Genomic DNA, 23067 nt, shown 5'->3' on the forward strand with positions numbered 1-23067 from the left:
ACGGGCCCACAGCATTTCCGTCTCCATCAGAAATGCAGCCACCTCCGCCGGGATTAGATACCGCGACCTGCGGGTCGTTAGCCGACTACCTTATCCACTAGACCACTGCGGCGGGGCTAGCATGCTTCCTAACTCACCCAAATAATTGCTCTTTACAGTATTATTTTTATTTTCCAATCGTACCTCATAAAATAGCCGTTTCGATCGTAGTTATCCCTAGCGCGCTTGCTGTTCAGTTTATCGGATACTTCCAAGTTTTTCTATGCATTTTTCATACCGATAACCTTGCGAGAACGCCTAGAGCCATTGAGACGCCCGCACGAAACCTTAAGTCATTGCTGCTGTCGAATGTTTGACTTACCTTGAACCTGAAGGCCACAATTTTTAGGACGAACTCGAGGGCAAAAACGGCGGTGAAAATCATGTTCATGACATCCAGGGCGTACGTGTAGGATTCGGGTTGTCCGTAGAACTGCGAAAAAAAATAAAAAACGTGTTACGTTAAGGTTATCTTCAAAGACACTAATGGCAGATACAAAGCACATTCAGATGAAAGGTGAATTTAAAAGCGAGAACTTGAAGGCCTGACCACATGACTACGTGTTAATAAATAAATATTTACGCAGGACACATTTAAACTACGCCATTTGCCACGCCCTCAATGTTGTCCCCGACATGTGTGCGAAGTAGGGAAAGCGAAACGCCGGTGGAGCACGCCATGAACAACGATGACAACTGCGGCGCTCGCGATCTGCGCGGGACAAAAAGACGAAGTGCCGAGCTCTGAAGAACAGAAGGTGTTCTTGCAGTGGAGACGCAGTCATTTTCTGATATTGCCCTACTTTAGGCAATTGATATAAAGACTGCTTGTTGAATGGTGGGTGATGCTATTAATGTAACTTATTAATACATGAATATAAGTTACAGTGAAGAACTTGCCTAGTTAGAGCTTTTCTTTAAAAAATCATGCGCAATCTGCATAAAATCGCATACTTTTTTTGCGAACAAAAAAAAAATACCTTTAAAAGTGCACCCAACCTTCATCCCAGCCTCAAACCGTATACTGCGAAAATTGAAGAAAAAAAGATTTATGAATCCTCCAAATTGACCCTCAATGTGAACGATGATCTGTAAATAGTACAGTGCTAATTTAGATGGCAGGAAAACCAAGATTAAAGTTTGCAATGAAAAAAAAATCGAAAGCAGAGATGTGCCGACGTTCCCACAAGTATCTTTTTCAGGACCAGGACTGATATCGAAGGATGGTAGAGGAAGCCAAGCCCACTTGTCGAGACGTCGTCTCGAGCGCACAAGCCATGTTTGCAGGTTTTTCAGTGGACATTAATTGTATAGAACGAGATGAGTAGAGTTTACACGTGTTGCATCTCACATCTGTTCTTAGACAAGCATGCTGAAAATGCAACCAAAAGGAGCTCGCCACACTAATGAACTAGTTTGACTTGTGAATAAGACACCTGTTGTGAGTGCCGAAACGTTATTACATTTTTGTTCTGTCGTGGTCAGCGCTTTTGCCTTTTTATTCAATCGTCCGTATAGTTTTATTGCCGCCTCTTAAGAGACCCTGAGTCATTAACCCCCGAATGCAGAGATGTTACTTGGCCGCGCCTTCGACTTGACTTGAGCAAGTCGGCGCGAAGCAAGCAGCGGACTTGAAAATGCTCAAGTCGTCCTTCGCGTTTCATAGATGCTCAGGCTGTCTTGCTTGGTCAAGCCAAGAACGTGCTTCAAACAGAAACACGTTGCTCGCCTGGTAACAAGTCTAATAATGAAGTTGTTTGCGTAATGCACGTGTCAAAGCAAAAAAGTTCGCATATTTCGAAATACATATCTGCTCAAAGTGCTACAAGCATATTTTTTGTCGTTTTACTGCTACCGAGCGCCACATAACACCCACGTGATGCCCGCCGCACCGCGACGCGCAGTGTTGTTTGTGGAAAGCGTCCCTTTTCAGCCGGTTTCAGTTGTCGCCCAAAAAAGGCGAGTTTCTCCAGGTGTTCATTCATCGTATTTTGCTGTCGAATGCAGTTGCACTTCTCTGGGTCGCAAGTGTTAAGAAAGCATAGCGATTTCTCGTCGTACTCGCCTTTCCATTCGCCAATGGACGTGCCTGTAGCGGGCTATGTTGTATTTATACATCAATTAAAAAAAAGTAACGCAGTGTACAAGAGAAACGCAATGTACAAAGGCCCTGTGGGTGTGCTGACCCGAAAAAAAAAGCTAAATCAAATCGATGCGAAAAGTTAAACTACATTCATTAAGAAGATAAAAAGTGCGGAGTAGGATCGCGGTTTTCTACGGTCCTTTTTTTTTTCTAGGAGAGGGGGGGGGAACGGCCATAATATAACATTTAGGTACTTTTTTATTTGGTATGTGCATTGTCATTAAAAGGCATTACAGCAGAGATTATATGCGTTATGAATCGAGGGTTTTACGTCCCAAAGCTATGATGTTACTATGAGGAACGCCGTATGGAAAAGTCCCAGAAATTTCGACCACCTAGTGTTATTTATTCTGCACAGATATGGGCCAGTATAAGGCTATGATATTTTGACTCCACCAAAATGAGACCAAATTTGTTTTCCATGTTAGTGAGGTGCAGGGGGGGGGTGCACGATCGCGGTCAGCCTCAGGATGCCTGCTGGAAGCTTTGTCAAGAACAATGAAAAGGGAACAGGCCTGTGAGGTGAACGAAGGGTTTATTTGCCCTTTTGAAATGCATAGCTACGAGGAAATCCGGAGAAAACCTTCGACTCGTTCTTGTCAGGGGAGGAACCACGAGGAAGAGCAGCATTTTTTGTAAAGTTTTTGTAGCTTTGTGCTGCAGATTGATGCCTGGCGTTTTTTGCAACCCCACACGGCTGCACGAAACGAGAAAAGAATTCCTGGAATGTCTGCTAGGAAATGACTTTTGGGGAAAGCAAGGCCCACCGCGTCCCTTTTCTGAGCGACATCGTCGAGTCAAGGAGGAAGAATTACTCACTCCGAGATGTCGCAGCAAAGTATGCTATCGTCCCAAGAGACACCTACACGTAACGCGGCCCCGCGCTTCACCGAAGACGAAAAGACTGTGCTTATCGCTCTCTTGGGAGAGTTCAAGCACATCATCGAGTACAAGAAGACTGATGTTGCGTCGGTAGAGAAAAAAAATGAAACATGGAAAGAGATTGCCAAGTACTTCGATTCCAACCACGGAATCACCCGGCGTGACCACGTGCAGCTCAAGAAATGCTGGAATAGCCTCAAACAAAAATTAAAGAGGAAGCTGCAAGAGAGAAGCGAGAGCGCCACAAAACTGGTAAGCGAAACATGATATGCATGGCTGGATCACTTTTGATCTTCAACATGTTTTGTATTCGGGAGAAATGTAAGCACTGAGTGCAAATAGCCATGATCATTACATTTTGCAGTGCATAGAGAAAAAAAGAAGTACTCAAAATCACATTTTCCTCGAAGAACTGCCTTGAAGTTGGCATATAACATGCATAATCGGTGCAAACAGTTCTCGAGCACTCAATTAGGATGAATTCGTAGACAACTGACGCACTTCGTTCTTTTAAGGAAAATGCGTATAGCGCGTTCATGTTTGTTCTTCGCAATGTTTTGCTATTTTTTTTCTTTGAGTTGAACCAGGTAAACTACATCACACTCAACTCAGGAGGAAGGAACATTGGAACCGCAGAGTTTTTTTTTTGTACAAGATGATTATGAAAACTTGCTTTATTCTGCGATGAAACTTTATTTCTGATTGGGAGGGGGATCTGCACCTTCGGCCATGGCTCCTGTCTACGAATCGGTTGGATCCATAGCTTCCCACATGGCGACAAGGGTGGAAAACGCCTTTGATTCGGATGCCTCAGGGTACTAGCCCCCCGTCGCAAGTCTGCCTGGGGTGAGGCTACTGCACCCTGTGACTGATAGTCGAAATGAAGCGGACTTTGATTGCCAAGGCATGGTGTGTTGCATTTTAAAGTGTAACGATGATCTCAAAAATTTAACCATTTGTATTTCCCAGAAATGCCTCTTCTTTGCATGTTGTGGTGTACAGGTGTTTGCGTTATAGACAATGCTCCACTAGTACCATTATGCCATCTTTTCTTTATTGCAGAAGATCTGTGGCAAGGTGCCAACCCTGTAGAGCTGTTACAGCTGCCAACAGGCACAGATGCCGACGAGGACAGCAGGTGCACTTCTATAGCACAACCTGATGCAGAAGCAAACATTTTTGTGGAAGGTCGTGCAAACAGCCATTAAGACACCAGAGCTGCTCGAAGCAGCACTCCTGCAGCAACTGTTGCTGCTGAAGCATACAGGACACCCAGAGGCCGGATGGCTGTTTTGGAAAAAACACTGGCCGTGAAAAATGCGATTCGTGCAGAACTCCAGAAAGAAGAGCGCGCAATGCGTATCCGGCTTATGCGAGAGGACCACGATTACAAGATGCGGGAACGGGAAGACAAAAGAAAGTTCGAAAATCAAGTGCGAGATCTCGAGCTTTCAAAACACAAAAATGAGCTTGAAAAGCTAAAGCTTGAAATTGACATGCTGAAGATAGGAAAGGAATAAAGAAGGAACAGCTCCGCAGGCTGCAATGCGACGTGCCTCATTTATAAATAAATGATGGGACATCTCATAAAGTGATGAAAGCATGTCTGTGTATATTTATTTTCATGCATGGTTGATAAACATATGAGCGTGCACAGCAGCCATAAAAAGAGTTTGTATGGCCGAGTGTCAAGATTTATGCAGTTTTTGACTATGTGAAGTTCTTGCGTATGAGCAGGTCCCGTGATTGATTAACGGCTGTCGGTGAGGCGATCAACAGGTGGCAGGTGCACTGTTCTGGTTGCCACTGTACTGATAGGGGAAGGCTGCGGAACCCTTTGAGCGGGTGGCTCTGGTTCCCTTAATAAGCAGGCCAAGTTGTGGAGTGCAGCACAAGCTGTGATTATGTGCACGATGTTTTTGGCCTTGTGCTGCATTCCAATGTCCAGGCAAGGGAAACGCCTCTTCCACACGCCGAACGCCCTCTCAACAACGTTCCGAGTCTTTATTTGGGCTTTTTGGTACCTGGGCGAATAAAGGAATATTGTGCATCACTCCACAAGCGACTGGATTCAATGTCACACTCCAAAAACGTGCTCCGACTTTTTCTGACCATGCACTGACACGTGACTAAACTTCCCTTGGGTGTGTCCGTGGGGCATGGTTCTGAAAACGGTGTAAATAAAAATGGCTAGCATGCGTATCCAGCGTCGCCCAACAGCACTCCGGGCACCCGGTTTTCTTCGTACAGCACCCGCAAGCGGGAGTTGTCAAAAATTCTGCTGTAATGAACCGAGCCGGGCCAGCCGGAAACATTGTCGAAAAGCTGGAGTTCTGGTCCAGCCACAGCCTGCAGCAGCATACAAATAATCATAAACAGGGCATTGTACGGCGCCTTTCACTTTGCGGGTTTGGTATAAAGTACATGCACAGCAGAAATGAATGTTGTTGCACAGAGTCATGGTCGGTCAGAGTTTATTTTGATAACAAGATACAAACAGTACTGTTCCTTCGAAAATATTCACGAAACCTGCCTTTCGGAGAAAAACTCGAGTCCACCAAAACAAAGCACGAAGGCGCGAGTGCCGGGCCCCTCGAATAACTGCTGCATTATTTTTTCTCTTTACTTATTTCGCTAATGCATGGAAACAATGGCTAAACACAAGCACGTTGTTTATTGTATGGAAAAAAGTTTACTACCCGAGTATTAATTGAAAAAAGAACGAACTAAACTGTTTAGAGACTCAAAATTTTTTTGCTTACCTGCACATTGAATAAGAAATAGCCTTTGCGGTTGCGAAACACTTCGGCATTTTCAGCGCCGGGGTTTTTAATCCGCACGTGCGTGCAGTTCATGCATCCCGTCACTCCAGGGAATTCGGCCACTTCAAAGAAGTTCCGCATAACTTGTTGAAATTCCGCCGGCTGCGCAAAGCGCACTAGTATAGAGTACAAGTGCTTTGCTATCAGCATGGTCACTTTTCCGACTGCGCGGCACACTGTAGACTGCGGAATGCGGACGAGATCCCTGGTCACTGTTTGAAACGTCCCAGCGCCGTAAAATTTCAGCGCCCTCAATAGCTGCAGCATAGGAGGCACAGGCTGACCTCGATTGTCCCCGCTTTCTTGGAGCGGCAGCATAGACAGCAGCTGCCGCACGGCGTGCTTCGTGAACCAGTAGCGAGCGTGGAATTGTTCCTCGTGATAGAGCTCCATAGGATCTCCTCGGTCACGAAGGGCAGGCTGTGGAATCTTCGGCAGGTAATGGGCCTCCGAAAACACAACATCCATGGCGTGGCACGCGAACTCAAAAGCGGCCAACCTCCGCACGACGTCCATTCGAGAGGTGGCCATGTTGGAATAACGCATGAAGTCGCTTTCAAGCAAGCCCCGCAGCTGACTTGAAACTTGTCCTGACTTCGACCGAGCCAAGTCGCCTTCAAGTCATCCGCAAGTTCGAGAACGATTTATGGCGACCCGCAAGACGGTCTTGAGTCAAGAACGAGTCAAGTACGAGTCAAGTAACATCTCTGCATTCGGAGGTAAGTCTTCCTTATCGCTCATTTTTTGATAAAAAACCAAGACAACGTGAGCACTAAGCCTTAAAGGCTCATTCACACCGAAGACGGCGGCAAAGCAGGCTTTTCGAAGCGACGAGGCAGTGAGTGCGTGAACCTGCTCAGAACACATGTTGGTGGTAGTGGTTAAAAGAAAGAGGAAAAAGGCACCTAATTTCTGTCTGCCTTCAGGCGACACGGCGCAGTGCCTTATATGGGTGGGGGGAAGGAGGGATAAAAAGAATAGAAGGAAAATAGACCAAGAAGAAGACAGGCAAGCGACAGAAAAAGAAGGAGATAGGAAAGTGGGGATCCGGTCGAAGCAGTCCAAGGGCGGGGTGCCACAATGCGAGAGCTACACGGCGTCAGGAGACCGCGGAGGGCGAACCAGTCGGTGGGAGCTTCGCTGGCGTCGGAGATCGCGAGGGCACAACCGTCCAGCTTGAAATCCTGCGAGCGAATCTCAGAACACATGCCTCCTTCGGCTGGCTGCGCGGCGAAGAGGCGGGCATCTCGCACTTTCATGCACGTGTCACTATGACGTGGCAATGCTTCTTCTCCAAGAGGCAAACCTCCGCCACCACCGCGCTTGCTTGGCTGCGGCAAGAAATTGCTCCGAGAGAGATCGCCCTCTCCACCTCGTTTTCTCCCGCTTTTGGCGCCTGGGGGGGGGGGGGGGGTTCACTACTTTCCGCTTTGTCACCTTGCCCCTTTGGCCACCCCGCCTTCTGTGAGAACGAGCCTCAACGCTATCACCAATTCGCGCTTTTTAAGTGCGATTGCACTTTGTAAAAGACCCTGAATCCACCGACCTCGGTGTGCCTCCTCATCTCCCCTAGCAACGGCGCGAAGAGCGGAGAGGAGCGTCTGTAGCAACGGCGCAGTGACGTCACACACCATGTGAGTACGTGCGCTCTGCCCTCCGCTCCGTGGCTACGCGCGCAGCCACGACTTGCTCAATATCGGCAAGTCGTCATAGGTATGGATCCATCTCAGGCATCAACCTCGACCGCGATACCTCCAACAACGAGTTCAACGCAATCGAATGCGAGCATTGCACGCGTCGTTGAAGATGTCTCGCCGGTTGGAGACAAGGCAGCACGGCGAAGGTCCCGTGATGCCGAGCGCAAGCGAGCAAATTGGGCCGTGGACGTAAACATCAATATAGTGCGAATTGACTCTCACATATACGCGTAAACTCACCAAGATTTCTCGAGAGGGTCTAATGGTTCCAGGGAATCGCAATGTGATCACATGGAGGAGTTTACTTCAACTCACTGGCGAATGCCAACGGATTTTAACTTTACTCCCCCTCATAGCATTACCCCATGCATTCGCACTGATCCATGTTCAAACTCGGGAAAATGCTTGGGAGTTTTTTGGACTTAGTTATAACCACTCGCGGAGCCGAAAGCACACAAAATGATCGAAGCAAATCGTACTTCTGGGTACAGCATTCATGCGACGAAAGACTGCCTGACAAGACAGGGCGAGAGACTATTCGCACTTCGTATTGGTTTGGTATATGGACAAATCTGACGCTATTTATTCGTGACGTCACGCGAACAGAATACTGATGTCGCGATTACAAATGACGGGAAAGAATTATGAGTACTTTCTTTTTTTTTCTTTTTGTATTTGCCGCACTGGTTTCCGGGGTCCATTAAACTGAGGGTATGCCCCGCGAGCTACCACGCAGGTAATAATTATGCAGGTAATAGTCTTGTATGCAACTACCATGCAGGTAATTGTCATGTACAGACACAGCTTCGCATTATTGCGAGGCTTGACAGGAAAAAAGAAAAAGACTGACCTACATAAGAAGCAGAAGCGTTTTAATATTCATTTCATCTTGAGGCCAGCAATGAGAGAGACAAAGAGCAGTGTGTGCTGTGTGCACTACGAAACGGCAAAACATTGTTACACAAAGTTTTAGCAATGTTAGAAAAAGCTGCTTTTGTGTTTTCTGATCTGCTTAACCCCGTCGATACCTGCCGCATTACGTTCATTTATCCAGAATCCGGGAAATATAAGAAAAATAGATACAAACCATCCTGCCTATTAAGAAGCGCTGTTATGCTCTAATGCTGGTTATAACTAACGCTAATGTATAGATACGAAGGTCACAACCGCAAGTGGAAGTGGTATGTGTCATTTTGGCTTACAGATGTGGTTTGTTCAATCATTTGAAGATAAGTGACAATTACCGCAGCGAAGAAATATTTTTTTTAGTATTCTTAGCTCATACTTCTTATAAACAACGCATTTTGGCGTAAATAACCGACAATTCAGTCAGGTGGACAACTTGCAAGTGATGCACACTTGCGAAAACATGACAGAGAGGACGTAGAACTACTGAAACTTATTAAACAACGCTGAGCATACTTGTGCTTCTGTATGGTCGTCGTCGTTTTCACGCTGATTCTTCTTTTTGAGTATTTATTAAATACTATCTCGTGTAAAATTGAAACAGTCCACTTCCAATTAACACACAGCGCTTCACCATAAAATGAAGGTACGCGCGATGAAACCTACCGACAGCCCCACACTTTCTTACAGAACAGTTCAGTAATTTTGGAACGTCCAGTGCTCACCTTCATGGCAAGGGTGAGGGTATTGGTCATGATGAGCACGAAGAGGGCGTACTCAAAATACTGAGACGTGACGAACCACCACATCTTGTACTGGAAGCGGGCCTTCGGGATGTAGCGCCGCACGGGTTTCGCTTTCAGGGCGAACTCGATACAGTTTCTCTGCGTCGTGGGAAAGGGTTGAAAGAGTCTGTGGCATTACAGAAAAACTGTGCAGTGAAGACATGCGTATAAAATTAGCGTGTACATTGTAGCTCGATGCAGCACAAAAGAAAAACAGTCACAGTTTCACTATAAGGGAGATCAACGAATGCGATAGCAAGAAATGGTATTTCACACGAAGAGTAAAAAGTAGCTCGATGCTTGCAACGCACCGCTGAAGCAAAAAGATGGACGCCCGAAAAGAACACGCAGGTATAACCATAGCGCAAGCGTGGGCTAGCAAGTGTCCCAACTCTGACATCCTTGTGTTTGAGCAGCTCAGTGCAAGTGACGACAACGCAGAGTCTGGTGCTCTGAGATCATTTTTCTTTTAACTGCGGCGCTACGAGTGCCTCCTCTGAGTTTCCAGCCAAGGTGTTCACGGCGTCCATTTTCAACAACAAAAGCGGCAAGTGGCTGGGTGAAACAAAAAACTTAACCCCGAGAGCCGATAAACGTCTCCACTAGCTTCTCCGTCAGATATGTCCTTTTCTGGATCGCACTCAAGCGCGCCAATGTGAGCGCTTTCACTGACGTCGATCATCCCTTCTCAGCCGGGCAACCGAGGCTGTACGCAGCAGTTTCAACGGAGTGGCTTTGAAAAAAGAAAAGTGAAGAAAATAAAAATGCAGGTCACCTAAACAGCACTGCAGAGGAACGGGGAGAAGAAGAGAAAAGAATGTAGGAGTCAAAGGAAAAGAAAATATTGGAGGTAGCTCGGCACCATCCTGTTCGCGCTCGTGCGCATTGCCTATCAGCGAAAAAAAGCCGTCAAGCAGCTTGCCACGCAAAGGAGGGCCAGTGAACTGGGAGCGCGGAAGGAACACAGACACGAAACAAAGAGGAGGCACACAGCATGAGTGCTCGTGCTGCGTGCCTCCTGCGCTCCCAGTTTGCTGAACAATTAGGAATTACCAAGTGGCCCACTTTTCCATCCTGTTGCGAGGGATGACAACAAACATCACACGGCGGGCTCACTAGCGCGTGATGAGTTCGGTGTGACAGTGAGGTTATGAACCTCAGAAGGGCTGACCACTCTCCATGAACAGCACCGACAGCTGATCCATGAACGAATTCATGTTTGCCGGGCTCATGTAGCCATGTGAAACGTAAGCAGAGAATGGCGTAGCAAAGATCCGGCAGCCTCCCAAGCCTAATGAAAGCGACGACGGCCCGCCGAAGAAGCGGCTTTGAGGGCTGAGATAAAGCAGAGTGCCATCAACGTGGCAACGGTGGGAACGTGTTCACCGGGGCCGATGCCAGCTTTCAGAGAGAGTTTCTCGAGTTGCACTTTCGCTTATGCTATCACCTCTTCAACCACATGTAGTCGCTTGTTACAGCTTCACTGGTGGGAGCCGATTTGTTTTTTTTTAAAGGTGAAGCTCCTTAGGGCGAGATCTGGCGGGTTGTGAAGCGGTGTCGATCATCATCCTCTGTACCCCGTAGTCCCTTACAGATGAATGCAAGGTGCAGTTGGGTAAAAATATACTACGTCATGCTGCATGCATTCTACTTCAAACCTGAAGCATTTCTTAGCGAACTTCGGCGACCTTGTGCGTATCTATCTATCTCTAGTCATGTAGTCATGTAACATCAAGACTACATGCCACGCTCATGATGCGCTGACGGCCGTTTCGCTAGCTTCAATTATACCAAATTTAGTATTACGGGACGTGAATGAATGTCGAAGGTATGATACTGGTGCAAACATGATAAACATGAGATACGTGTCATGTAGCAACTTGACTACATGCTACGCTCATGATGCGCTCGCGGCCGTTTCGTTAGCTTCAAACGTACCAAACTCGGTATTACGTGACATCAATGGATGACAAAGGTATGTGACTGACATGATAATCATGAGATTTGTGTCTTGTATGAACATGACTACACGCCACAGTCAAGACGCCCATACATTTCGACGTGACGCGGTGCGCGTGCTCGCTGGCGTTCATTTCGTCGCGTCACGCCGGCGTTGCCACACCAGCCGCTAGTCCTGCCATTTACTCGCAGGCGCGCGCCGCGCTGCGTTGTCCAACGTATGCGCGTTTCAACGCATCTGGCGTCCCTCCGTCACGAAAAGAGGGAGACACAGTGTTGTTTGGGTAACGATTCTGCGCGAAATGCTGCATGTTTCATTTCGAGCCGGTTGACACCGGGCCGCGTCGGCGGAGGCTGGTCGCGGCTGGTGTCCAACTATGGAGTGCCCGTGCTTTACTAACATAACGTCGCTGTGCCCAGTGTGCGCGCGCGTCAACACTACATAGGAGTATACTTGGCCTTTCATGATGTGATCGCGGCCGTTTCGCTTGCTCCACATATACCAAATTTAGTGTTACGTGACGTAAACGAATGACGACATATATGACTGGTGCAAACATTGTAACCCTGACTCGCTTGTCATGTAAGAGCATGACAACATATTACGCTCATAATAGCGTGCTCGCGAAAGTTTCGCCCACTCCACGTATATTAAATTTCCTATCAAGTCACGTGATTAGATGACGAAAGTAGACGACACATCCAAACATGATAATCATGACACGGAAGTCATGCATGGCATCATTTACCTCCAGCTCGTAACGTTGTGCTGATTTTAAAGTGACATATCCACATTTCTCATTCGTTCTTCACATATCATCGATTATTACTGCACGTGGGGTCTGCCAACATTTCATCTCGTTTCTAAGAGGGCGCTGTCCCTTGGAATGCGTACATTATGGCGATTGGGTGAAGGTACGCTAGATGGCGTTGGTGTTGCAGATGCTCTACGATTGGCTAATGCGCGGGTTGTGCAGGGCTCTGCCGGAGCACATGTGCTCTCATTCTCCTGCGTCGATTGATTTATATCTAGTGTTTAACGTCCCGAAACCTTCATATGATTTGAGAGACGCCGTAAAGGAGGGCTCCGGGATTTGAGACTACCTGGGGTTCCTTAACGTGCATGTGGTATTTTCGCCAACATCGAAAATGCAGCCGCCGCTGCCGGGATTTGATCACGTGACCTGCGGGTCAGCAGCCGAGTACCACGGCGGGGCTCTTGGATCGTTGTAGTTCGAGTGCGCTTGCCGAATCAAGCGCCGGGGCTCATGCTCGTCGGCAGGATGCCGATGTGCGGACGGACAGGCGCGCGAACACATGAAAAAACGGACAGATGGATGGACGCTTGCGCGCTTGGCCACACTCATCATCATTCATTCCGTGGATAGGCTGAATTTTTTTTTTCGTTCCACATCACGAGTAGGTACAAAAAGGATCCACTTTCTCTTCCACGTTTGAAGGGCAATTTTCAAAGTGAAAAGAACTGTGATAGCGTTAAGTGATAGAAAACACTTAGAAGCTCCTCCGAGATCTGCGTACCGTCAAAGGTGAAGGGTGCATAATAATAAGTGTGTTTACGCCGGCAATTGTATAGAACTTGGTAAAGTTGTCTACGCAGTGGGCTCGCTGCCTGAAATCTCCGGTATTGTGTTTCATAGTTTCGGTCTTTTATTTTGTTTGTTTTTTGTTTTTGTATATATGTATACGTTCTTGTGTCTGGGAGTCCAGACCGAACGTCTTTGCTTCTGCAAAGGAAACCACTGTCAAGGCCAGCGAGCGAGCCCGCCTGACGCCTTCACCTGAAAGACATCTAGCCCGGCGGCGCTGGTGTGTCTTACGCAACACACGGAAACCTCTCTCCATGCACGGGTGCCGTGGTTCCAGCCAGATGATGCAATCGACGCCATCCAGCCTGCAGAGTCTAACGTAATGTGTGGCAGTACCACTCGCGCATGGATGCAATCTAGCGCGGTGGTTACTGATTGGAGCATGATGACGCCACGAATAGCGGCACATTTGATTGGACGTTGCTGACGTAAGGGTTACCCGGAGCCTAAAAGGAGCAAACGGCACGATGCCATGGAGCCGAGATGAGAGCGAAGACAACAGCGTCAGGGCGTCCGAAGCCATCGTGGCTTTTCGAGTGCCTGGACTGTCGGCCCCGCCAGTGACCTTGGCAGTGGCGAGTTTCGTAAAAACGTACACATGAATATCACGCACATGACGGCAATGGTGACTGTGAAAATCAGCCGAGAGGGTCCATAATTTGCAAGAGCAATACTATGATATTGCACAGGACAAATACGTCCAAAAAAATTGGCAGATCCCACGTGCAGTGGGAATCAATGATATGTGAAGCACGAATGAGAAATGTTGACATGTCCTTTTAAAATCAGCCCAACGTTACGAAGTGGAGGTAAATGATGCCGTACATGACTTCCGTGTCATGATTATCATGTCTGGATGTGTCGTTTACCTTAGTCAACTATTCAGGTCATGTTATACCAAATGTAGTATATGTGGAGCTAGCAAAACAGCCGCGAGAACGCTGTAAGCGTGGTATTTTGTAATGTTCCTAGATAACGCGCGTGTCAGAATTATCATGTTTGCACCAGTGATATATTTGGTAATTGATTGATGTCACGTAACATCAAATTTTGTATATGTGAAACTAGCAAAACGCCCGCAAGCGCATCATGAAGGGCTAATATATTCCAATGTAGCGTGGACGCGCGCTCACGCTGGTCACAGCTACGCTACGTTAGCCAGACGCGATCACTTATAGCCTGATGCCAGGGGCGACCTGCGTCCATCGGCGCTTGCTCGACAGCAACCGGCACGAAATGCGACATGCTGCCTTTCGCGCCGATGTGTTAAGCGCGAGAAAGACGTGCGATTATCCGTTCGATGTGGCGTGCGGTGTCGCATGGTGCGGCGTGCTGCATGCGACGTTTTGGGACACACGGGGACGAAGGAGCTATCAGCGGCAGGCGCCACCCCAATGCGGCGCCTCAGCATGCGTGATCGCACGTCTTTGTATCTTTGTAATGAAGCTCAAAACCAACAACGTTGCACGGGCATGCTTCTTTCCATAAAAAATATGAATAAAACGTCTCTGTGAACGACAAGCACGTCGCAACAGCGGAAACAGCTGAAAATTTACGACTCCGACAGGCAGGCCTGACATGGCGGGCGGCAGCCGTCACCTACGCCGTTCACACGCGAGCTCGTCATCGAGCGCTTGTGTTTGACAACACTATCAAGCATTGCACTCGTATATAAAGCGTTAGCATACACTATTACTTTATCAAAGCCATCGATGTGAAGAGCAAAAGTGGAGGCGAAGCGAGCCAGTGCAGAGACGCCGGTAGCCATGTTTACCTGCGAAAGAACCTTGCATCACTGCTCACGATCTCCGATATCACTAGCGGTTTCAAAACGGCTGTTGTCGTGCAGAAATGCCCACTTCAAACATGACTTTATTCAATCCGGAATATTATCACGTCACCCGGGAAATGTACTCGATGTTTGTGACGCCGCCGCAGTCGGCGATGCCAGCAAATCCACGCTCGCACCGCCCCATTGACTCGCTTGAACTGGCCTGGGTCACGGGTAATGGGAGCGGCTGCAAGAAGATGGGGCCACTAGCGGCGTGACGTCACTCGTCTCCTCGCATTCTGATTGACTGCAGCAATGCGGTGGTGCGATGCGGCGACGAAAATATCTGGCCGGTTTGATGCTCTCCGCACCGGCTATGCGGTGGTTCGATGCGATTATACGTCACGAAACGTCATGAAACATCACCACTCCGGCTGTCGCATCGTCGCACCGCACGCCGCGTCGCACGTAAAATCGCACGTCTGTCTCGTGCTTTACCTAGACAACACTGCGTCTCCCTTTTTTCGTGACGGAGCGAGGCCGGACGCGCTAAAATGCGCATGCGTCACAGGAACGCAGCACGGCGCACGCCTGCGAGAATATGGCAGTACTGGCGCCTGCCATGGCAACGCCAGCGCGACGCGATGAAACGTACGCTAGTGAGCACGCGCACCATGTCACGTTGAAATATATTGGCGTCTTCACTGTGGCACGTAGTCATGTTCTCACATGACACGCATCTCATGATTACCATGTCAATCACATACCTTCGTCATCTATTGACGTCGCGTACTACCGGGTTTGGTACATGTGAAGTTAGCGAAACGACCGTGAGCGCATCATGAGCATAGCATGTAGTCAGGTTGCTACACGACATGCATCTCATGTTTCTCATATTTGCACCAGCATCATATACCTTCGTCCTCCATGTCCCATAATACCAAATTCGGTATAATTGAAGCTAGCGAAACGACTGCCAGCGCATCATGGGCGTGGCATGTGGTCATGTTATTACGTGACAAGCACCTCATGAATATCATGTTTGAATCAGTCAAATACCTTAGTCATCCATTCACGTACCGTAATACCAAGTTTGGTATATGTGACGCTGGCGAAACAGCCGCGAGCGCATCATGAGCGTGGAACGTAGTTTTTTGTTACATGACACACATGTCATGATTTTCATGTTAGGGTCTGTCGCTTGTGTTCGCCATCCAATCATGCCATACCATACCAGTCTTGCGAGATGCCACGTGAACGAAACCACCGCAAGAGCTGCAGGACCATGAAATGTATATCATGACATTCATGGCATGCATGTCATGATTTTAGTGTTATGACTAGTCAAATATGTTCTTCACAGAGTCATGTTATGCCACACAATGTTTGGTTTCGATACCATCATCGAAACGGCCACGAAAGTTAAAGGAAGTAGGCAGCTAGATAGATATTAATAGATAGATACACAGATAGATAGATAGATAGATAGATAGATAGATAGATAGATAGATAGATAGATAGATAGATAGATAGATAGACAGACAGACAGATAGATAGATAGATAGATAGATAGATAGATAGATAGATAGATAGATAGATAGATAGATAGATAGATAGATAGATAGATAGATAGATAGATAGATAGATAGATAGATAGATAGATAGATAGATAGATACGCTCAAAGAAGCTGAAGTTCTCCAAGAAATGCTTCGCATTTAAAAGCGGCAGGACGGGGAAGAAGGAAGCGTGTGATGAAAAAATCCGTTCCATGCTTGAGCCGACGTTTCACTAGTAAACGTGTCTTTCTTCAAGGCTAACTTCTAGCCTTGAAGAAGACTAGTTCCCTTGTCGGAACGTAGGCTCAAGCCAGAGGCGTAGCCAGATGGTGGTCAATCACGCACTTGCCCCCCCCCCCCCCAATATTTTGTTTCGCCATAGCATGGAGACCGAAAATCGGCCACTTTCATGGGGTGCTCTCTCAGGGTGCCCCCCGGCCCCCTCTAGAATAAAATTTCTGGCTAAGCGCTTGGCCCAAGCATATGGCACCTGCTTGCGAATTTCTTCCAAACTATTAATTTCTTAAGACAAGTGTAAGACAACTCAATAAAGTAGTATTGAGAAAGCAAAGAACAGACTACTGTCCTGTGCTTCGGTGTTTCAGATCAGGGCTTCAGCCACAAGAAGGTTTTGATGCAGTTTGTAATTACCTTGATAAAACTGAAATAATGAATCTTTTGATTGCGTGAGCGTTATTACTGCAGGAATAATTCAACGTATACAGGAGTTTTGTTAACCATGCTAATTCCTGTCCAATATAACAAGTACATTGTTTGATTTGAACGAGTGACAAACAAATGCACACTTCCGTTCTACATAGTTTCTTTTTTTTTTGGGGGGGGGGGGGGTATATACTGAATATGGAAAAATTTTCACTGAATTAGGTCATCCATTCTTGGACAACCCCCTTGAATGGGTATGAGCCGTGGCTCATACCCACTCAAGAGTATTCAATAGAGTATTCCAAATCCAGAGTAATAACCACCATAGCCACATCGCTAACAACAAAGTTGTGGCATAAACTATAATTGCAAGTTTACACGCGAGGCGAATCACGAGAGGCATCTGAAGCAGAAAAGTATGTAGGCACATCATGCTACAACGTTATAGTAAATTTGCGCACTGCAGCGACAGTTCCTCCACTCAAGTAATACAACTGCCGCGACGCCAAAAGCCACTGTCATAGCTCACGAAAAAATACCGTCCGATGCGAGGTCATCGCTTATTTCTCTCGCAAGACCCGCGTTGTGACGTACGTATACACTTCTAGGACGGTCGTCACCGCATCAAAAACATTGTCATTGAAGGGCTAGCGGTGTACTGTATTCATGGCTAACGGTCACACTTGTGGTCAGCACGTAAGAAGAATATAAGCAAACGTTAACACGAAACAACTAAACATGGTCGACGTGACCACAGAACTCCTACCACGACGGAGACTAAGTTTGGTCTGCATGTTGCGCCCTCTCCAAGTAACAAGAAGAACAATAAAAAAAACGTGACCTCCGAACTGACTAGCGCGCGGCAAGCGTTTGTTTTTTCAGAGGCTTCAAGAAAAAAAAAATAACTGTAGCAGTGGTCGAGAGATGGCGCAGCGTTTAGAATGCCGTGGGTTTGGGGGTATTCGCTTTCATGAAAACCAGATAAGCTGTAGTAAATATTCTTTTCACTATTTCGCAACCGTTGATAAACTTCCGTTTGTCTAAGCATCAGATACAATATAGTTTTGTGGGCGCATGTTGTGGTATTGCCACACAACGTGAAAAAAGTGTAAGGAAACCTACTTGTAACTTGTGCCACTAATGTCAGTCGAAATTCTTCGCTATATAAGCTTGTGCGCTTTCGTGGTAGGGTGTGAGTAAACTCGTCGAAGAGTGTGCCGCTGCTGTGATTGGTTGATTGAGCTCTTGCTGCATATTTGTTAGCGTATATGTTAGCGTACTTGTTATGTACTATATGTGTAGTATGTGTCCTTGTGTGCATGTGTAGCTATATGCATTACATCAGCACATATTGGGCGTCCGGTGTCAGTGAGTAATCTTAAATGGGCTGAGGCGCAAACAATTCGCAAGGGAGCCGTGTTGTGTGTGTGACGTACGTCGCCGCAGGCAGCCTTTTCTTTTTCGTAGTATCATTCAGTTTCTCCAGATGGCACCATCTACCAACCACCTACTTCAGGGCTATGACGCTCTCACAATTCCAGCTACTTATATAACGTTGAACATCTATCTACCAAAGCTGCACTACTGAGTCGGAATAGTTTCGCTGCGATCGAGTCTACGGTTTGGAGGCACACCTCGTGACCTGCAGCCCCGTAAACGCATGGATGACGTCGCTACACTATGTGAATCTGCGAGAAATAAATACGGCAAGCCTAGCATGCACTATTCAGGTGAGAACTCTGTAGTATGCCTGTCTTTTGGCGTGAACGTCGCTTCGCTGACCAAACGAAACTTGCTTGCTCCGTCGTTCTCTTTGGCGATGTTTTCATCGGCACAGGTTCGTCTACTTGTTTTTATAATCATTTCGTTCAATATCAAGCTCAGCGGGACCGTTTTTTGTAACTTTCAGTGCCGTGTACTCCATATCAGTCGAGAATCGTTGCATTTGCTAAGCCTACTCGCTTCGCCTGGGGGCAGCCATGTTGACTTTCATAGGGAGGAAGTTGTTTCTCCGTGGCAAAGGGAGCAACGTTTCCCTATTTAAAGACGAACATTGGGGACATAGTCATTCCTCCCTAAACGGAGAGAACGTCACTCCATTTTTACGAGTGAAGCGCTAATATTGGATAGTGTTGAGTTGATAAACTTCATGTTATCAATATTAGGATAATTTCACAAGATGTCAGTGAAAAGTCAGCAAAATTTCGATAATTCAGTGATCGAACTACGTTTTCTCTCACAGTGAAAGGTGTTATGAGATCACTTTTCGGGTCACGCGCAGTTGCATGTTGTCCGCCGCTGCCACCACCAGTGTCCATAACCAAATCACGCAAAATTAAAAAAAAACCTTGCACTAATGACAGTGGGGCTTGAACCCGACTCCGCTAGGTACCAGCCTAATATTCTACCACTGAGTTACGCCGATGCTTGTAACTTGTCAAACTTGCCTTAGGCAGGCACGACCCAGCACCAATGTCACAGTGGGGCTCGAACACGAAACCGCTAGGTGCCAGCCCAGTATTCAGCCACTGGTCTACACCGGTGCTTGTGAATTGTTATCAAACTTGCCCTGGCAGGCTTGATGTCGGGAAATCACGTTAATACGAATTATAAGGTGTTTTACAACAACAAAAAAACAACCATTTGTCGGACAATGCGGATAGCGTAAAGAGTTGGCCGTCAAATGCTCCAACCCATTACAATATCTTGTTCTTGTTCACCTAATAACTGTGGCGCATACCCACTTCAGCCTCGATTCCTCATCGCAGTCAGCCACTGCTGGGACAATTGGTACAAAATTTCTTGCAGGTGTTTAGCGGATACCAAGGTTCTCAGAATAATGACGAAAGATAGCATATCGAATGCCGACCTACTACCCAAAAGCTTAATATTAATGCCCTATTGGGTACCAAGCAAGTGTGCTTGCAGTAGTTTCCCAATGAATGTTTTGAAAAGGCTTTGAAAGGCCGCCCTTCTATCTTTCGCTGTGACTGTGCTGCGCCTATCGCGCATTACTGGCATTTTTCAAAACATAAATTCGGTAAAGCAAAACTGAGAGGTGAGCGAGTTGGTACTGATTCATTAGGGCGTAAATAGCGCAAAAAAAAACGAGATAAAGCAGCTGAACACCACAAGCGCTTTTGGTTGTTAACTTTCTTGTCCTCGTCTTTTTTTGCACTACATTTGTGCCATAATAACTTCGGTAAATTGAATCAAGTCACTTTAATACTTCAAGCGCTGATTATATATGCCAGAATAAAAATAGGATAACTTTAGGTCCATTCTACGTAACAAATATATATGTTATGGGTAACCCTTACTGGTTAAAAGCTATTTTTGGTCTTGTCGGCACACTTAAACGGCAACATTTGTCCCCTTTCCACATCTTTACACGCCAGGTCGAAGTCTACCACTGCCTCAAATTATTTTATTAGTATATGTAAGCTGAACAAATAAAACTTAAATAACTGAAGTCAGTGTTAATTGTTTGTAGATGTAGGGAATTGAGATAGGACAATGTGCTATGTAAAAAGATTTAGAGCGCATACACGCAACAGTAGTACAAAAGAAACTAACGAGACTTGGGACTAGGAATGCAACAAAGCAATGTCCCCGTAACTGCATGTTACACTGCAAATGAGTCAAAAGACGATAGCCTTACGTCTGGAGAGAATGAACAAAACGTTTATTTTGATGTTCTGCGCAAGAAATTCGGTGAATGGTATTCTGAAAGCGCTGCGTTATAGTGCCTCGAGCGTGCAGCGGAGGCGAACGAGCGCATCAAGTAACGTCACATGTGAGACACGAGCGCCATCTGGCAGTTATCTTGAAAAACAAAGCGCACGCGCGGCGTGCGCGCCCGTCTGGAAACGCTTCTCGACCGACGAGCTGGCAGGTTGTCATGGCACGCTGCTGCAACGAACGCAACTGGCGTCTGTCAACGGTTCTCTTGTTCGCTCATCACCGAGGCCGCACCCCTTGTAGGGGAGCCCACCTAAGAGAGGAGAGGATCGCACCGTCAAAATTCCAACCACTCAGCCAACTGGATGATGCCCCTAACAGCCAGCCAGTGTGCCACACCATCCAAGGATCATCCCGGTCAGGGCTACCGATCGACACACCACCAAACGGCCCCACCACCGCATGAAACCAAGTAAGCCCGCATCTTTTGCTGAGCGCCATGCGGTATCCGAGAATACAGCTATGGACGACCAGGAAAGCTGGACTGTAGTCCAGAACCGAAATCTACCACGACCTAAGCCAAAACCTCCCCACAGCCACAGATCTTATTTGACACAGTGTTGAGACCTAAAGCAATTAACATCACCCATATTCCTCCGTACCAGTTTTCGTATAGACTCCGTCTAAGTCTTCCTCAAATAAAGGGGTCGGATTTTCACTGCAGACTCCTCACCAAATCTAACATAGCAGTAGTTGATTGCTACACAGGGCAAGCTGCTCATCTACTGCTAAACCTGGAGCACCTGATCATTGACGATCAAATCGTGCAGTTTAATACATATGTTGCGCTCCATGAAGCGTGCATAAGAGGCGTCATTCACAGCATCAATGGATTAACTGAAGAACAGTTATTGCAAGGCCTGAAAAGTTCAACTCACAAAATCATGTCAGCACGGCCCCTCGGGTCGTCTAACACAGCACTAATCACGTTCAACGGTTCAAACCAGCCAGAATACGTGGCTTTTGAATCAGTACGTTTCCCTGTGCACAAATGCAGGCCCAAGATAACGTCATTCTTGAACTGCTTAGGCATAGGACACAGAGCTGACGTTTGCACGGCCCCGAAAAGGGACAGCGGAGTTTGCACACAGTGCCATACGGAACATGCGGATGATTTTATCTGTACTCCGAAATGCATACGCTGCAGTGGACCCCATCACTCGCGCTCGCCCGACTGTCCAAAGGTATCAGCAGCTACTGCCGCTCTTCGTAAGGGAGTGAACAAACCACACAAGCCAGCGGCACCCTATTCCTCACCAAACCACTGCGCATCAGGCAAAAAGACCCACAAGACGCAACGGTCAGACGAACAGAACTTTCCGTCTCTTGCAACCGATCAACTAACACTCACACCACAGACGTGCCCGCAGTCAGCAACACAACCTCCGACGCAGCTAGCATCCCCCGCCACATATGCAGTTAAGGTGCATAACGTGCAGTCTCCACCTGATGCCTCGCCTGCACCACAGACGCATCCAAGCGTTCTGAAAGAACTAGCGGAACTACGAAACCCCAAGAAGAAGTATCTGCAAATTATCAGTGACCAACGAAAAACTATTCGTGAACTCAAAACTGTTATAATCCAATTGAAGGCACGAAACGCTGCCACAGATGGTTTAACCTTGAGTGAAAGGCAACTCCCCCCCAACGAGCATGAGCAATACGAGCGTCACTTCGAGCAATTCGCTGCACAGCTACAGAACATGCAAAACATTATTGAGACGATCAAACCAAAAACGTCGGTTAAAGGTAACAAATGCGTCAGGCCCATTGCCAGTGCAGATCAAGAAGAAACCACAGACTCAGAATCATGCTTGTGATAATTCAGTGTCACGTGAAAAGCCTTCCCCACAAAGCTGAAGACTTCCTTTACATCATAAATGCTCTCGAAAAAACTCATGATATCATTTGCGTGCAGGAGCCCGGTAAATATTGCCCCATTCCAGGTTATGCTGGTGTTTCATCTGGTCGATGTGTTACGTATACAAGGAAGAACCTTTCGGTGGTTCAAGACCTCCTTTTTTCAGTTTCATTTTCGTGCATTCAGATTTGTACTGAAATAGAGGGCAAGACATACGAAATATTAAACTGCTACAGCCCTCTCAAATCAAGTAATGTGAAGCTCCGCTCAGTAAAATAGACCCTAAAGGTCCAACCTTAATTCTGGGAGACTTTAACGCACCATGCGTCTTCTAGGGATACTCAGAAGATTTTCCTAAAGGGAAGCAACTCAAAAAAGCTTTGGGAGACGTCGGCTTCACCCTCCTTAACACACCAGGCTTGGTGGAGTGAATCAGAAAAATTGGCCCGAATCTACATGTTACACTGTGAATGTCGTCGAAAAACGATAGTCTTGCGTCTGGAGAGAGTGAAAAAAACGTTCATTTGATGTTCTGCGCAAGAAAATCGGTGATTGGTATTCTGAAGGCGCTGCATTAGAGTGTTTAGAACGTGTAGTGGAGGCGAACAAGCGTATCTAGGCACGTTAGACACGA

At 47.0% G+C, this 23067-nt stretch overlaps 1 protein-coding gene across 1 annotated transcript in view; it reads right to left on the reverse strand.

The window, feature by feature from the left end:
* LOC119162950 (muscle calcium channel subunit alpha-1-like) overlaps positions 1-23067 on the reverse strand; it is a 1445695-nt gene that overhangs the window by 446284 nt on the left and 976344 nt on the right. Inside the window, exons 30-31 of the mRNA XM_075882643.1 lie at positions 9215-9373; positions 362-472 (exon numbers count right to left, since the gene is read on the reverse strand). Of these exons, the coding sequence (XP_075738758.1) occupies positions 362-472; positions 9215-9373 (270 nt within the window). The remainder of the gene's footprint in view (positions 1-361; positions 473-9214; positions 9374-23067) is intronic.

This window comes from Rhipicephalus microplus, unplaced genomic scaffold, assembly GCF_043290135.1.
Source record: "Rhipicephalus microplus isolate Deutch F79 unplaced genomic scaffold, USDA_Rmic scaffold_13, whole genome shotgun sequence".
NCBI lineage: Eukaryota > Metazoa > Arthropoda > Arachnida > Ixodida > Ixodidae > Rhipicephalus > Rhipicephalus microplus.